The sequence below is a fragment of the Rhipicephalus microplus genome, chromosome 10 (assembly GCF_043290135.1).
Source record: "Rhipicephalus microplus isolate Deutch F79 chromosome 10, USDA_Rmic, whole genome shotgun sequence".
NCBI lineage: Eukaryota > Metazoa > Arthropoda > Arachnida > Ixodida > Ixodidae > Rhipicephalus > Rhipicephalus microplus.
The window spans coordinates 26,775,008-26,791,324 of record NC_134709.1 but is presented as its reverse complement, the minus strand read 5'-3'; the positions used below and the strand labels follow the sequence as shown (position 1 = coordinate 26,791,324).

The window sequence follows — 16,317 nt, the reverse complement described above, 5'->3', positions numbered from 1 at the left end:
ACTGTCGTCATATGTGCCACTTTTCTCCTTTGTCCGTTTCCTTCCTTCATTGTTATGTAGCTAACCCAGACTTGAACCGTTCTGCAAATATATGAAGAGAATTGCCCCCCCCCCCTCCAAGCAAGTTTTTATGATGAAGTTTATGATGGGCCTTGCACGAAGAGCTCTAAAACGTATGCGCAATGCTTTCATGTCCGTCGAGAACATATATCGCATGATAGACTGAAAGGGTAGGGCTGAATCCGACAGATTGTTCGCGGCTAGTTGAATTATTTATATAAGAAAGATCAATAATTACATATTGATCATTTATTTGCACACAGTCTCAGGACATACGAATCAGAGTTGCGAAATCGTGCTGATCTTAATTAACTGACGGGTGACAATGAATATTTACGAAAGGTAGAGAGAGAAATTTAATTCGTATAACATTCGAAACTAAATATATGTGAATTCTAGCGCTAATATGCATGCTGTCCATCTTCTGCATGAACCGGGTGCAACAATTGTGGATGAAGTTTTTAAAGTTCAATGCGATAATTGCGGCGGAGATGACAGGTGAAATCATGTTGGAAGAGAACCTTTTTCAATATGACCAATGTGCTATCGAAACAATATAACTAAATATATTTATGCATTGCCTATAGCGATTATTGTTTTCAATAGGTGACACGCATAGATAGTTGCCTATATTGTAGGAAACTATATGGCCGTAGGGTCTGAAAAATATGACTAATAGATAAAGCTCACTTTGGCACTCAAAAAAATTTATGGCTTTTATTTTGATAACCCACCGGCATTCAGCTATATATATAGATTAATTGATATGTGGAGTTTAACACCTCAAAACCACCATATGCGTGATTATGAGAGACACCGTATAGTGGAGGGCTCCGGAAATCTCGACCACCTGGTGTTCTTTAACGTACGTGCACACAAATTTATTTATTTATTTACATACCCTAAGGACCCGGGAGGGCATTACATATGGGGGGATTAGGAAGATTTTCAACATGTGTAAAATACATTAAATATTCAGAAGCATCATTATATAAAGCTTAAATGGAAAAAAATTGAAAAAAAGAGTACACACAACAGTGGTGATAAGGATAATAAAAACATATATATAAACTCAGCAGAAGAAAAGGTACGTTAACAAAATACAATAGGCTCCAGGTAACAAGTGTAACAAGGTAACAAATCTGAGCACACGGGCCCACATTTGCCCTACGTCGGCCGTACTGATAGAAAGAGATAACAAAATGACTGATAAATAAAGTCTTTTTGCGCTTCCTGAATTGCGGATTTGGCCGAGCAGGCATATCCATTGCGATTGGCCATCACATATAATTTCTGCCTTTGTAACATAGATATTTGCTATGTGGATACCTGTTACGATTAAATGCCTGTTCGTGTCATATTTTAGGGCTGCTTTCAAATTCTTTGGCTGTTGAAGTACACACACAAAATGAAAAAGTACGCAGATGATAACGCTCGAGCTAAAAGGAACATTGAGAACACAATAAGGCGCAGAAATGGACCAATGACCGCATTCTTCAAAATTTCAAAATATTCCAAGGCATACCTGATCGATAAAATTGCGGCACGCACTAGGCGCGCATCATGAAAAAAAAAACACGCACACACACACACAAGCTTAATTGTTTACTTCGTGTGTCATATCTTGTGTGTCCTTGCGCTATAACATTACATCACAATTGTGCAACAATTAACTTGACCCAAAAGGTGTTTTATTGAAACGCCTGATGTGGGTCGTTACTCCAGATACTATTATTTTGAACGAGGCAAGACGAACGTCGGCGTCTGTTGTACTTCTTCTCTTACCGTGCGCAACAAATACCACCTTACCTTTTGATTTGTTGTTTATGTACAATGATCAACTTCGTTCATATATTGATCGCAAAATAAACTTCCTAGTGCCTGCCTCGCAAATTCTGAGCAGCTCCCTGCGAGCAAAGTGTGGTACCGCTAAAAAAATTACGTCGGCCCCTAATAACGCCGTCATCACATGTTACGTCCGTCGAGTTGGTTCAGGTACCACAACGCGGCGTTTCCAGCGTTATCCACATACGCTGTCTCGCTAGTCGTGGCAAGATGGACAACTTTGATGCTGTGCACAACACAGACATGTTCAAGCACTCTGGAATTTTGTGCTTGATTCCTCACAAGAGAGAAGAAACCTACATTTTGGGCTGGCCAGCTGATGTCACATGCTTGGCAGTGCAGATGGGGTTATGGCGGCGCCCAGGGACTCATCTATGAAACTTTCAATACTCGTTGCAATCTGTCTTATGTTTGAGGAAAATGCTATTTAAAAAAAAAATTCTGGACCATTCTGGCGGGACCACAACACCATCAACACAATGGTTGTGAGAGAAAAGCCTCATAAAAATTCCAGCGCCAAAAAACTGAAATGATGTACCAGCATGCCCAAACTTAAGCTACATGAAGTGTGTACTATTCCCATTTATAAGCGGTAATTAACAGCCAGTATTCTTTTTTTTTTTCGTGTCATACAACGCGAACAACTGTGCGCTGTAGCGTCAATCTGTGAAAACGTCTGGGAAACGAAACTGAAAACGAAACCACTGCAACAGTGTTTGCAACCAAATCAAAACAAAATATGCTTTCTGAAGAAAAACTATTGTGCGCTGCGTCACCTTGCGAGTAATTTTTCAACACAAACGTTCACCAAATTGCCTATACAATAATAGCATATATGCGTTCTATGGTTAAGGTTATTCTTACGTGAGGACGCTAAAATCGTATTTAGAGCTGAAATTCCGCAAGGCTAGAAACCGCACGTTGCTGTTACGGCTTGTTTTTCGCGGAAAAGGCGTGATCCACATGACGGCGGCCCTCGCATGCCCCACTAGTTTTGTTACTTTTATGATCGAGCGCAATGGCGGACGACGAGGTAGGTGGTTTACATTTTCCCGTAATTTTGGCGATGCTGTCGTGCCGTTTGCCGAAGAAGAGAAAGTTCGTTGTCTCGCGGGCAGTCATGATCGCGCTTGAAATAAACGCGCTGTGTCGGGAATCAACTGCCGTGATTACGAGCTCCGGGAAAGCAACTTTCGAGCTCGGAGAAACGGTGCTTTCGAGTTGCGCGTACGCCCCGCATCATCGGCGATTGTTTCTGCTTCGATAAACTCCCGGTTGACGGGAAACGAACACGACCGAGAATGGCCGTTGTCGACACCATCAAGGCGTTGAGCTCCCGTCTTCTCGCTGACATCTTGGTATCGGCAGTCACGTTACTTAGCTTGTTTTCGTTTAGCGGTTCGAGCGTATAGCGGTAACTTCCCAGTGATGAGTTGTTTCACTAATCGTTCTTCGTGCTTGCTTCTGCAGGAACTCGACGTTGACGAAGGGAACAGGATGAGGTAAGTGGCCTCAACACAGCGCGACCGGTTTCAGTTTTCGCATTTGTGAAACGAATACACATCGGCACCTCTGAATGCTTTCGTTTTGTCGTCGGCTGACCGGCAAGGTTCTGTTTGACGTTGACCTATACACACTTTCAAACGCATCAGCCAAATCCCACGTTACGCTCATGCATTCAGTTGATTCAGTTTGCTTACGGTGTTCAATTTTCTATTCGCAGGCAGCCATTAGAGGGTCAGCTGTACAAGTATACAAACGTTGTCAAGGGATGGCAGTACAGATGGTTCGTGCTGAACCCGGACATAGGGATGTTAGAATACTACATGGTAAGACACCTTTCGCACTGTGCGGCCCGTATTTTGGTTCATGCATGTTGTTCGCTTCTTGCTTTTTTCCAGTTAGATGAAGTAAAGAAAGGCAAACCTCGCGGAGCAGTTCATCTTGCGGTAAGTTCACAAACTCCGTGTTTATCTCTACCGCGTTGCGGTAGATTGCATTGGGTAACTGCACGCGACGACCTCCAATGCATGACAGGCAGGGTGCGCTGTTTCTGTTTGAAAAAAAAAAAAAAACATACAATCAGTACATTCTGCTGGTGCTACTTGCGACTGAACCCTGACAAGATAAACTTCAGATATAACAGTCGCATTTGCAAGCAGCAAGCAAAAAAATCTATGTGTGACGATATACGCGAAAACAGTAATATTGATTAATAAGGCAAAAGGTGAAGCTGTTTGCCATTTGTGTCCAAGAAACCGAAATTGTACTGGGCAAGCTGTATTTAATTCACAGCATTAATAAATAACGATTTGTTACAAATACAAGACATATATTACAATGGGACAAGCACAGTCAAGATCGCAGAAATTTTGCTGGCATGCGATGGAAGTAGGTCAACGCAGGTGTAATTGGACGTGTCCAGTCCAGATGTGTTCATAAAGTAGCCTGACGAATGTTATTACGATTGCGTTGCTATGCTCGGCCACAGATGTCGCATTCACATTTTGTTCGTCCTAAAAGTCAGGTGCGTGTTTCCATCCAATACTGCTATCATGTGCAGGGGGCCGTCATTTCGCCAAGCGATGAGGACGGCCAGATGTTCACCGTCAGCGCAGCCTGCGGAGAAGTGTACAAATTAAGAGGTGGGCACTCTGTCTAGTGGTTTGCGTGCGACCCTCTAAGTTCGTAAGGTTGGTGGCAAATAATGGTTGTTGCTCACACAGTGGTGTCCTGCGGACGTTCCCGTTTTCCAGGCCAAGACGCCAAGGAGAGGCAGTTTTGGATCAACAGGCTACGCAAGGTCGCTGAAGACCACACTAAGACAATAGCTCAGGTGAGTGATGATTAAGTGGAGGATGAATAGAGGCCTAAAACAATGCCACTAGTTAGAGCAGCTCCAGGGGTGACATTTTTGGTCAGTCATTCTTGGAGATCGACTATAGTGGTTCATACAATTGGCATAAAATATCTCAGTGTACTATAGTATCTGCATGTCTCATAATCACATCAGAGCTTTGGCATATCAAAGCATAGCATTTTATTCGTTAATAATTTCATCAATCAGTTGTACTAAGAGGCAGCTTCAAGGAGCGGAAACTTTAGGGTATTTAAGTTTGCTGTGAAACGTGGGCTCTGCATTTAATTTGTTTTAGCAACCCTTAGGGCTCTTTCTGCATTAATAGTAGCGCACGGTATACCACCAGTGTAGGGAGGAGGAGGAAGATGGGAGGAGAAAGGACAGGGAAGGGTGTTGAAATTGGCTATGGTGCTACTTTTAAGGAGCCACAGCAGATATCTATTAGCCTGCTTTATGTCAAAATTGGCGATTGGAGCTGGAGCCAGCTTTGTAGATAAATATTTCAATATTTATCTTGCATTAGAGCAGCATACCTGGGCAGTTTTCACAACAGCCTGTGGTTTCTGACTGTGTTTCAGTTGCAAACATGCGATATCTTGGGCGTACGAAATCCTGAGTTTAAAGTGACAGCTCAGACACAAAAGATACCTCACAAAAAAAAAACGTGACATAAAAGTGCTTGTGTGTGTCGCTTCTCATCCATGTTGAGTGTCTGTTGTATTTGTGCTTAAATTTCACAGCATCACCTTGAAATCTATTGTAAAGTTGAATGCAGGCCTAACAGTGGTTTGAAATGGTCAGGAGACATGCTGGCTGTATCGTTTAATGACTCTGTTGAACTTCTCTTGTTCTCACCTGTTCATCACTGGGCACCACGCGATCATCATTAATGGGATCAGGGGCTTGATGCAGTACAACCAAACGATGTATAGAAAATGTAGATAGCTTGCTATGGAGTCGAAACCCTGGGGCTGCATTTCATGATGACCCATTTTGTTTTGCAATTTCCCTGTCACCTGTTATTGATATGTGTTAATTTTTTTTGTCACGTGATCAAGTGCTGTTGTTGAATTCGTAATTATGGCAGTACGACAGCATCTGAGGCAACGATGCAGGTTTATAGATGCAGAAAATAATTTTGATACAAAATATTTCTCCAGCATTCATCAAACGTTTGAATAATATCTGCAGCTGCAAAAAAAAAACTAGGAGCAGAGTAGAATAGGCTTGAGTGAGATTGAATAGGCCCCACAGTACAAGTAGGGATTAAATTCCTCTCATGAGAGGCTTTCTGGTTTCTTTTGCCCTCATTTATTGGGGGTAAATTACCATGTACAGTGATACTCAGTGTACAGGTAAGTTTGCATGTACAGTCTCCCCAATCTTTGACCTACATGCACAGTGGCAACATTTCTTTGTTTTAGTGCCACATGATGGAATGGAGTTCCTCAAAATTGTCCTGTGGCCATGTTGTGTGTGGATGTGCACTTACACTTTATGGAACTTGCTTCAGTCGTACGGGGAAGATACACAGAAAAGATTGCCGCTCGGGAATGATACTTGAAGATTTGGGCGACTGTACTGCCATACTTGTTGTACGCACATCGCAGGTGAATGTTCCATTAGTATTTAGGCCAGTTAAACTAGAATTTTCATTATACTTCATAAGAGAAGTTTTTGTTGTTGAACGTGTAATCGTGGCAACCAATAGAACGATATCCAATTTTCTAAATAATGTACTAAACTGATACTGGAGGGGAACAGTGTATCAGTATCATGTACATGTATCATGTAGCAACTGGCCCTTCAAAAAACCCTTCTGCAGTGTATTAAACATTAACTTCTGTGAGGGCTTGAATAGTAACATGACTTTCATCTTAGATGTGGACATCCCTGTACACGGTGCAAGTGGGCAGCTCAAAAAGTAGAAGTATCTTGGCCAAAACGACACATTCTTTTGTTCTATGCCCATTTTCTCGCTTTTTTGTTGCACGTTAAAGAACCCCAGGTGGTCGAAATATCTGGAGCCCTCCACTACGGCCTCTCTCGTAATCATGTGATGGTTTTGGGACGTTAAACCCCACGTATCAATCATCAATCGCTTTTTGTGCTCGCTCGTTGCATGTGCGCTTTCAAGCGTCTTTCTTGACGTGTTTTCTTGTTTTCAGAAAAACCCTCCACTACTGCCGCGGGAAATCCGTAGTCCTCACGAAGGCGTGGTACCTCAGGACAAGGGAAGCGGGACCGGTCCGGGTGCGAGCTCGCAGACGGTGTGGTATACGACTGGCATGGGCGGCCACACGGAGGCGAGTGCGACCCCTGCCGAGGCCTTCTCCTCGGTTCGGGAGATACTCGCTCGTGCTGGGAAGCTCTACTACAACCTGGCTCAGTCCATCGAGGTTCGTTTACTTTTTTGAAAAATGGGGTTTCACGTAACACTAATTGGTTCAGTGTGGCTGTGAAGGTAGTATGTTAGAGATTAGCTGGCAGCTGCAATGTGATGAATGCCCAGGAGTTCACATCTCGGGTCTGTGTGTTATTCATTAACGGGGTGTCTAGTGTCCGGGAAAATCAAGAAGACATGGAGAAGTTGGGGATTTGAATGAGACACATTACGTGTAGAAAGTCACGCAACACTGCGCTCTTTTTATTGCTGAAGAATCGCAATCATTTCTGCTTGAAATGCAGAACAGTGGTTGTGTTCCTGCATCAGCAGCACTTGATGGCATTCCGAATTCGCTGCTGTCAAGGATTGTAAAAGGTGTGAGAGTTTTGCCTTAAAAGCGAACATTTAATGCAAATGGCAAAAAATGTTAGGTGATGCTACTTGAAGAAAGGCTTGCATTTCATCTCTTAAAGGGGCCCTACAACACTTTTTGAGCATTGTAAAAAAAAATGCTGCCGATGGTAGTACAGGCTCCCGACAACATGCGAGCCAAATATTATAGCACAGCACACGGAATTCACAATAAATTATCAAAGTCAGCTAAAAATTGCATTTCTTCTCTCGACAAATCACGTTATATACCCAAAAATCACACGTCAACGGGCGATTTATCAGCCAGAGATAGCCGCGAGAGGCTTCTACTTGTCCATGTGTGCGCGATCACACTGAAAAAGCCGCACATTCGAAGAAAAAAAAAAAAGTGCTCAAGGTCGCGAAGCGCACGTGACGTTTTTCTTTGGCCCTGCCATCCTTCCTTGCTTAGCTTTCGAGAGAATGCACTAGCAGCGTGCGAGAAATCTTTGCAACTCTATGCGTACTAGAGGGATTCTAAAAGAATTTGCGGTGGTTAATTAATGAGGCAAAATAAGCTTCTTTAGTGAATGCATTCTATGGCTACTTGAAAAGTGTTGCACGAACCCTTCAAGTTGAAATATTCTCAAACGAATTCATTTTATGACTCGCATCCTGCTGAAAGTAAAATCCTGCTACTACTCAAAGTTCTTTTGACTTCTTTTGAACGAGAAAAAAAAAAAGAAAATTTGCATAGGAGGCTCTATTTCATATTCAAAAATATTGTGCAGGTTAGTTAGGTCATGATAAATATGCCCATTTTTCTTTGTCATATATACTATCCGATACGAAATTATTTGACCAAAATCACTATTCGCTTTGAATCTAAAATTCACTTGGTGCAGATGACTGAGGTGCAAGAAACATTTTGTGAAATAGGAGAAGAAGAGAAGAAAGAAGAACTTAGCATTCTTGATCGTAGAATGGCGAGCGTGGTCTCCAAAAAGGGCAACGTAAGCAAGCGAGATAACGAGTATTACTGTGTAGTTGAAAAACGCCCCAAGTACTCCTATTTTCCTTAGTGACTTGACCGGATATCAGAACAGTGGACAAAATTAAAAATAAAACTGTAAAATCGGGGTCTTTCGAGCTAGAAAGCCAGGTACGAAAACTTCTTTTTTTTTGTAATAAAGTGCTACCACATAAAAAAAAAGATACAAAAGATTTGTTCATTATGTGAATTGAACCCAACATCACAGTCACAAATTCACCTATTGGTCCTATGCTTTCTGGTAAATATAGATGGTGATATTTTAAAAAAAATTTGTTTGCAATAACTGACAGTAATAACAGTTGTACTGTTTGCAACCTAAATATATGTTTGAGTAAAAGATTACTGGTGGAAAAAAAATTCCACCTCTTCACTATTCGATATTCGAATCGTATTCGAAGATATGTATTCGTATTTAATTCATATTCGATAATTTTGATAGTCGTACACGCCTATTTGTATATGCTTCATTGATCCCTTGATTTCACAGTGTATGCATGACTGCTGATATTTCTACTGAATCAAATGCCTTCTCGTAATCTATGAAGGCTATGTATAGTGGTTGGTTATATTCTGAGCATTTCTCTATTACCTGATTGATAGTATGAATGTGGTCGATTGTTGAGTAGCCTATCACTCGCATGTAAAACATACAATGGGTGAGGCGTTGTTTGGGTGATCGATTTGGACGTCAAAAATTAGGGGACCCTAAAGCTTCGCTTGTAGGAGTTGAACGTGATAGCGATATTCTGTTCCTAGTGCGTGCTTCGAACACTTGGTGCATAAAACCTTTTCGAACTTGCTGTGCACCCACTACGTGGCCTTAAGGGACTAGGCGTAGTAGCGTGTGTGCCTTTTTTAGTGGTTTATCGGCTTTAAACCACGAAGCCGCTATGATGATCGCATGTCCTGATGCCCGCTGGAAATGGCAGCTTGTACCACGCATCATTACTGCAGTATTTCATGTTGCATTGTGAAGCATGTATACAGGACGCGTGTGGAAATTTCCGAGGTGGCCGAAATTTTCGGAGCCCTCTACTACGGCGTCTCTCATAATGACATAGTGGTTTTGGGACATTAGACCCCACATATCAAATCAATATCCATGGTTGCGCCTCTGTACTGCAAGGGGCTGCCACTCAAGTGCCTCTGTCGGCGCTATCAGGTTTTGCAACACTTGCTCACTCGTGGATGCCAGACTAACGGAACCTTCACCCCCTAAATACTGCTCCGTAGCTAACCACTGTTGGCTAACGTCATGTTCGAGTCATTTAAAACGTTAGACAGTTTCCTGCCTTTCAGCTTCGCCAAGATCAGCTATATACTGCCCATTTATTGACAATAATAGAAGTAAAATTTTGTTGCAGCTGGCCTTTTGCACCTTTATTTAGTTGCCTTATTGGCTAAAGTCGCGGTCATATTTGTTTAGCAGTCAATTTAAGGATGCTGCAGACTTGTAATGCCAAGGTTTGTTTATTTTTGTTTTTTTTTTGTTTTTTGCTTTTCATTGCAGAGTCTCCCAAGCCACGGGCCTGGTTTTAAGTATTACGACAAGGTGAGTGTTTTGTACCATGAATCTTTATCTTCCGAGGTGTTGCATTTTCTCTCTGAACATATATATATATATATATATATTTTTACCTAATAAGAAGGTGGATACATTAAGTACCGGAACCAAGATGTTGCGTTTTTGATTTTGAGCCTCGATGACTTCATTTTGACGTGGACGGCTCATTGACTTGCATACTTAGAGAGAGAAACGAGAAAAAAGGAAGGCAGGGAGGTTAACCAGATGCTAGTACCCGGTATGCTACCCTAGCTTCAGATACAAGTTGCATAGCTGCCGAATGTCCCAGATATTTGGCAAATTTAACAAATTCAGGCTCATATTGTGCTTTTATGACTGTTTTGCCACGCCGAGCAAAAACCAAATTCTACTTACGAAAAACATTTTGGTTGTTGGTCTCTGTGCCACACCCATTGGCAGTCTTCGGATTACAAAAAGACACCCAGAGGAGTACACGCTTCGAGCTGATACTTTGCAGGTTACAGGTTGGGGTGTTCAGGAAAACCCTGAGCAGTCAGAATTCACAGCCTTCTACTGAAGTGTATACCATAAACCCTGGATTGTCTTGGGTGTTTAACTCTTTCGTTACGGAGGGAAAATGGCCGATTTTCAGTGCTTCCAGAAAAAAAATTTTTTTCTCTTGAACAACTGCTAGCTTTTAGCATTGCTATATATCAAATCGTAGCTTTTTCATTTGGCTTTCCAACTATGAAAGGACAGTGCTGTGAGGTTTATAGTAATTGAAAGTTTATTTGTCAATTACAGACAAACATGCACAAAAAAGTACAAACACAAAAAAGTGAGCGAGTATGCTTAACCAGAAAATTATTTTTGAAATTCTGAAATATACAAATTGCTCCCTATTCTATCAGCTATCGGTTAGTATATATATCAATGCGGTGCTCTAAGTACTGCATTTTTGGATGCCCGTAAATCTAGCGGCCTTGACGGCTGTGCCACTCGGCAAAGCAGTCGCGCGAGGGCACGAAACAAAGATAAACTTTGCAGGTGGAGCAATAGACACTTGTTCTGTTTTGTGTTTTTGTTTTCTTGTAGCAAATTTTACAGTTTCTTCTTTTATCCATTCTTTTTGGTTGGTGCCGAAGAGGGTCCAATGGTGCGAAGGGGGGTGAAATGGGGGCGTGTCCTTGCGCGACTTCGTCATAATCAAATATCTGATGAATTAGTTCTTCTCTAAAGGCCAATTGATCAAAATAAATGCTCCTGGAAAGTTCTGGGACTTCTGGGTTGTTTTTTCGGTGCTCTTGAAAGAGAATGAAGCTGTTCACGCACGCGATGTCAACACAGTGAAAAAAGAGAGTTTTCCACCATCGCACGCATTTTCTGAGGACGTTGTAAGTGCCAATGATTTGGTCCGATTTGTCCACACCTAACATCCCAGCATTGTATTCGTGGACAAGGAGCGGCTTTTTGATTACCTTCAGACCCCACTGGGTCCCCCTTCGCTCTCTTCTTTTGGCCGGCACATGCTGGTTTGCCGTGTGCATTGTACTCATCAAGTTCACAGCCCGGCGGTCTTTCCACTGCATGTAGAGGATGCTACCCTTCCGAATCCATCGAATGTCTCCACGCTGTGCCCGTTTTTCCCATGCAGTGTCTTTCAATTCAGCTGGAAAGCAGCGACGGTCCTTGCGAGCTGTCCCGCATGCAAGTGTCTTGCGCTGAAGCAGATGTTCAAAAAGTTTCCCTGATGTGTAAAAATTATCCATATAAATTTTGTATCCCTGATCAAGGTACTGTGTACAAAGCCTGTTCACTATGTCAAAGGCTAAGCCATGAGGCCCCGGTGCCTCACGCTTACCAGTGTACACGAAGAATTGAAGTGTGTATCCGGTTTTCGAATCTGCCAGCACCCAGAGTTTATAGCCAAATTTAGTCACCTTGTCCCTAATGTACTGCCTGATTCCTGATCGGGCTTTAGATTTGACCATACGTTCATCAACGGAGAGGTCCCGCTGTGGCTGGAAGAAATTTACTGATTGCTGATTTATGTGCCTCAGCAGCCACGACACCCTCCATGTCTTTCCATCAGATGCTGTCGCCGCTGCGTCTTCTGGGTCCCCTACACTCAGAAAGGCAAGCAGCGCGAAAAATCGGTCTCGTCGCATAATATTTGGTGGCAGCAGGCCACTGAATGTTCCTGTGGTCCGCCAATATAAGTGCAGTCGCGGTACTTCAACAAGGCCCATGTAGATGATGAGTCCAATTAGTCGCAGCATCTCCAATGGAGTGACTTCCTCCCAGGAGCCGTCACGCCGAGAATAGGTTTGTTTATCCAATATGTGCATCCAGGCGTACTTATTTGTGTTCTCGCACACCGTCTTGATCACTTCGGTCGTGAAAAAAAAAAAAAAATCCAGCGCTCTACAGAACCGACGCGCGTCGCTCCGCATCACTGCTCCAACATAGGCACCTGGTTCTCTCGTTGGCAAAAACTTGACATGGCGCGATGAGTTCGGCAAAGTATCCCGGCCATATGTTGTTGAGACCCTAAAGAAACAAACAATAGCACTGTCGTCAAGTATGAAGTGCGTTTTTTATATATACACAGCGCGAAGTCGAAAACGAATTTCACCTGCAAGCGCTTGTCGAAGCTTGAGGCCCCTGCGCAGCAGGAGTGTCGTCGTCCGAGCTAAAATCTGACGATCCCGCATCGTTGCTTGAGCCATCACTACTGCTTAGGTCAGAAAAATCGGCATGAGAAGCGACCGAAATACTTGCTGCAAGAGCCTGTTTTCGAGAAGCGCGACGCTGACGAGACGCCATTCTCGCACGCAACTCGTAACCACTTTCGGTTCAAGTGTCGTCTTCAGCGCCACGGCGGGGCGCGAAATGTAAACAAACCAAGCTGGAACTGTAAGAGGAGTTTTCAAAGAGTATGCCAGATGGCGCAGCTTGTCTGTAAAGCGCTGCTTTTATTTTTTGCGGGAGATTTGAAGTCATCGGACACCCGTGTCTGATGGCTTATGGCGCCGTACTGAAAGAGTTAAACTGTGCAAATCGATCAGCAATTTCACTTTTCACTTATTCTCGCAGGACATGCTGTTGCTAAAAGCAACGTCGTGTGCCACAGTCATGTGCCTGGAGCAGTGCCTCAGTATCCTTCAAGAAAGCAAGGTACACATTTTTTACGAGGAGCAGGAGTAGACGAGTAAATGTGTTACTAACCAATAGCTGTCCAGTTAATCTTTTTCCCAAGCCCGAAACTTTTGCCGTCATGCCCTTGCTGCATTTACCTTGCTGAAGGGAGTGCGAGAACCCTTCAAAAATGTAGAAAACAAACAAATGTGTTCTAGCAACTGCACCTAGAAGGCATTGTTCTTTGGTTTCTTTTATTTTTTGTCGTGTCAAGTTTTTCAAATGCGAAGGTTTGTTTCTCAGGAACCAATAAGGCTAACAGCATGTGGGTTTGAGGTAGTTGGTATTTCATAATCAGTTCTCTAAAGGAGGGGGGGGGGGGGGCACCTGGCACCTTTTTGCTACTTCCAGGGGGATGACCCTATGTTTCTGTTTAATGAAGGGGCTTTCATGTATGAACGAATGAATCCGAATTTGTCGATATGGGGTTTGGAGTTGTCATCAGTAGGATTGTGAAGTGAATATTTACAGCGTGGTTTATAGAGTCACCCGTTTCTTCAACAGGCGAACTTCAATCCCTCTGGCTTGCCTGCGAATTCCTCGGTCGAATGGTTGGAGCCATCGCAATGCAGCGACAGGTGAGCGTTGATTACTGAACTTTCCGTCTTGTCCATACTGTATACCCGCTGGCTGTCCTAAAATTTTCATAATGGTTCGTGAGTTCGGGCTCGTTCTGTGATTTTATGGACTTGGCGGTGAAGTTTTGCAAAACCAATTTTAACACGTGAAAGAATTTTAAAAGTGTTAAAATGTGTGGAACAAGTCACAACAAAAATTATATGACGCAAATCACTGGTATAATTTTCTTGTAACATGACCAACTAGCCCAACAACAAGTTAAAACTAGACAACAATGTTGAAACTAGAATATACACATCTTAAAAAAAAGGAAGAGTTGCGATAGACGTTGCCATCAGTTTGATAAGCTCAGTAACACGAAGTTATGGTTTTTTATTTTTTCTCTCCCAAACTGTTTCTTCACAGCGCACCGGATGGCAGTGGCAGCGAACACGGCTCCTCTTCCTGTAAGCTGGGCCACACAGCAACCGCTTCGGGCAGCTGCTTGGCTGGCCCAGGTAACGTGGACGCCCACAGCTGACGCAAGTGCCGCCTACTGTGAGGTTGCGGAGGAAAAAAAAAGACGTCTCATACAAAAACACTAAAAAAAATGCCGCGAACAACCGTGCTATGTCAGCGCGGTACGACCATTCCATTTGTTTACAGTCGCGGAAGAGCAGTCGGGCACTCCCAGGTCGCAAGAGCAATGAGGCTGAAAAAAACGTATCATTGGCGGTATTGCAAAGATGAGGTTAGAAAGAAAAAAAAAAAACAGGGAAGTTTAGTTTGTCTGCGAACTTCTTGGCAACGGTGTGAAATATTGCGTTAGCGGGGGCATCAGCTGGTGCGGAGGCACGGAGCTTGATTAGAGGAAGAGAGGTATTCCACAATAACGAAGTGTGTTCAGCTTCACCGCTGTGTAAATTTTTGGCAGCTGCTTGTTGCCTTTAAGTTGCGGTAAGTTTGAATTGGGCAATTTTTGTTTTTACTTCCTTGAGTGCAGCACGAACAGAACAAGACTGCATTACAATGTGAAACATGATGGGGTAGAATGGGCGCTACTAAGGCTCTCCATCTTTATGCCCCCAAGGGTGTCTTGTCCTGCACAGTAAAAATAACACCATTAAAGGTGTGCATATTTGCATCTGTTTCATTTGCTTGAACACTTTTAAAAGTACAAAATATGTAGACTGTTAATCACTGTAAGGGCATAAAGATGGGCACCCTTAAAAAAATGTCCATTACATGCCACATTTTTTAAATATTTTTTTAAACTTATTGACGAGCCCACTCGTCAGACACACACAAAAAAGATGTATGTATAATTATGGCTGGATAAAGCATCGCAAGATGCCGGTCAACAGCATTTGTTAATAAGGCGTTACGCAAACTTCATTGCATATACCGGACAAGCTGTAACTCTATTGTCAGGGTGTGTGCTATAAGAAGATGGTGTGTAGCCCGGTTCCTGCATTTCGTTCGCGTTTGTGTGGTGCCTGTTTCAGTGAGTCGCTTACCATTTTGTCCGGCTTACCATTGTTAGAAGGCGGACGAACTCTATTCAAAGCAGGCGGCGATGTATTGTCATGTGTGGGAAAGTGCATAAAAGGGTGCGTACAGGGTTCGGTGAATGATTAGGGTTGTCCAACAGCATGTACTGCAACTAGTGACATTGCAATGAAAGGCATAGGGAGCGTTAGGTACCCCCTTTAAATTTGCGCCACTATTGCATAAAATCTGCCTCTTCAGCGGGCGCTTTACAAACAGGACTGGGCTATGGCAGTAAAGAAAGTATAGCCTACATTTTTCAAGGCAATGAGGAACTTTAGTTAGCTGTACGCACAACTTGGAAGATAGCTGTTATAGGGGAAATTGAAACATTTTCTTGTTTAAAACAAGAACTGTTATGATAAAGCTTGTCATAACAGAGTTATTTGCTTTCAATTGGGATATAAAGCCGATTTTCAGTGCGAGCACCACATGGGGTAAATTGCGTAACACTGTGGACCAGAATGAAGATATTACGAATTTTTAAATTTTTATAAGGTTTGTGAACATCACTGGCCATGAAACATTTTTTACACGAAATATGCCTTCCATAGAGTAAGTGTTGCTTACTCAGGTATTCATACATATCACAGTATTACAGAAGGAAAACATGCAAACGTAACGTTTTGGCAAAGTTTCTAAAGGCATACAGGGGAAAAAAACTGCTTTGGTATTGCCTAGATTCTAACACCTGTACAAGTGCTTTTGCTTAATGTGTAAACCAAATTTGGTATTGAAACGAGAAACAAGCGCTCAGAGCAAACTCACTGACATACACCACTCTAGCACATTTTTCGAAATATGGAAGGCTGCTGCGTGAGCAAGAAATTTAAAAACTGGAGCTCTGTAAGCTTCTCTTTGTGTGGGCTAGTGTGAACAGAAACTATCATCGAAGGAATTCGGCGTGTGATATCTTTGTTCTCTTCTTCATC

General features: G+C 42.8%; 1 protein-coding gene across 2 annotated transcripts in view; it reads left to right on the top strand.

Moving 5' to 3' along the window:
* The first annotated feature begins 2,796 nt into the window (after positions 1-2,796).
* The window catches only part of LOC119181291 (oxysterol-binding protein-related protein 11), a 37,814-nt gene continuing 24,293 nt past the window's right edge, over positions 2,797-16,317 (top strand). The window contains exons 1-11 of one of the 2 annotated variants that reach the window (XM_037432496.2): positions 2,797-2,938; positions 3,376-3,407; positions 3,629-3,734; positions 3,807-3,854; positions 4,469-4,550; positions 4,662-4,741; positions 6,934-7,164; positions 10,067-10,108; positions 13,178-13,258; positions 13,784-13,857; positions 14,264-14,355. In XM_037432496.2, coding sequence (XP_037288393.2) covers positions 2,924-2,938; positions 3,376-3,407; positions 3,629-3,734; positions 3,807-3,854; positions 4,469-4,550; positions 4,662-4,741; positions 6,934-7,164; positions 10,067-10,108; positions 13,178-13,258; positions 13,784-13,857; positions 14,264-14,355 — 883 coding nt within the window. In that variant the 5' untranslated portion in view covers positions 2,797-2,923. Of the gene's footprint in view, positions 2,939-3,375; positions 3,408-3,628; positions 3,735-3,806; positions 3,855-4,468; positions 4,551-4,631; positions 4,742-6,933; positions 7,165-10,066; positions 10,109-13,177; positions 13,259-13,783; positions 13,858-14,263; positions 14,356-16,317 lie in introns of both variants that reach the window. The other variant, XM_037432494.2, reaches the window with a different exon arrangement.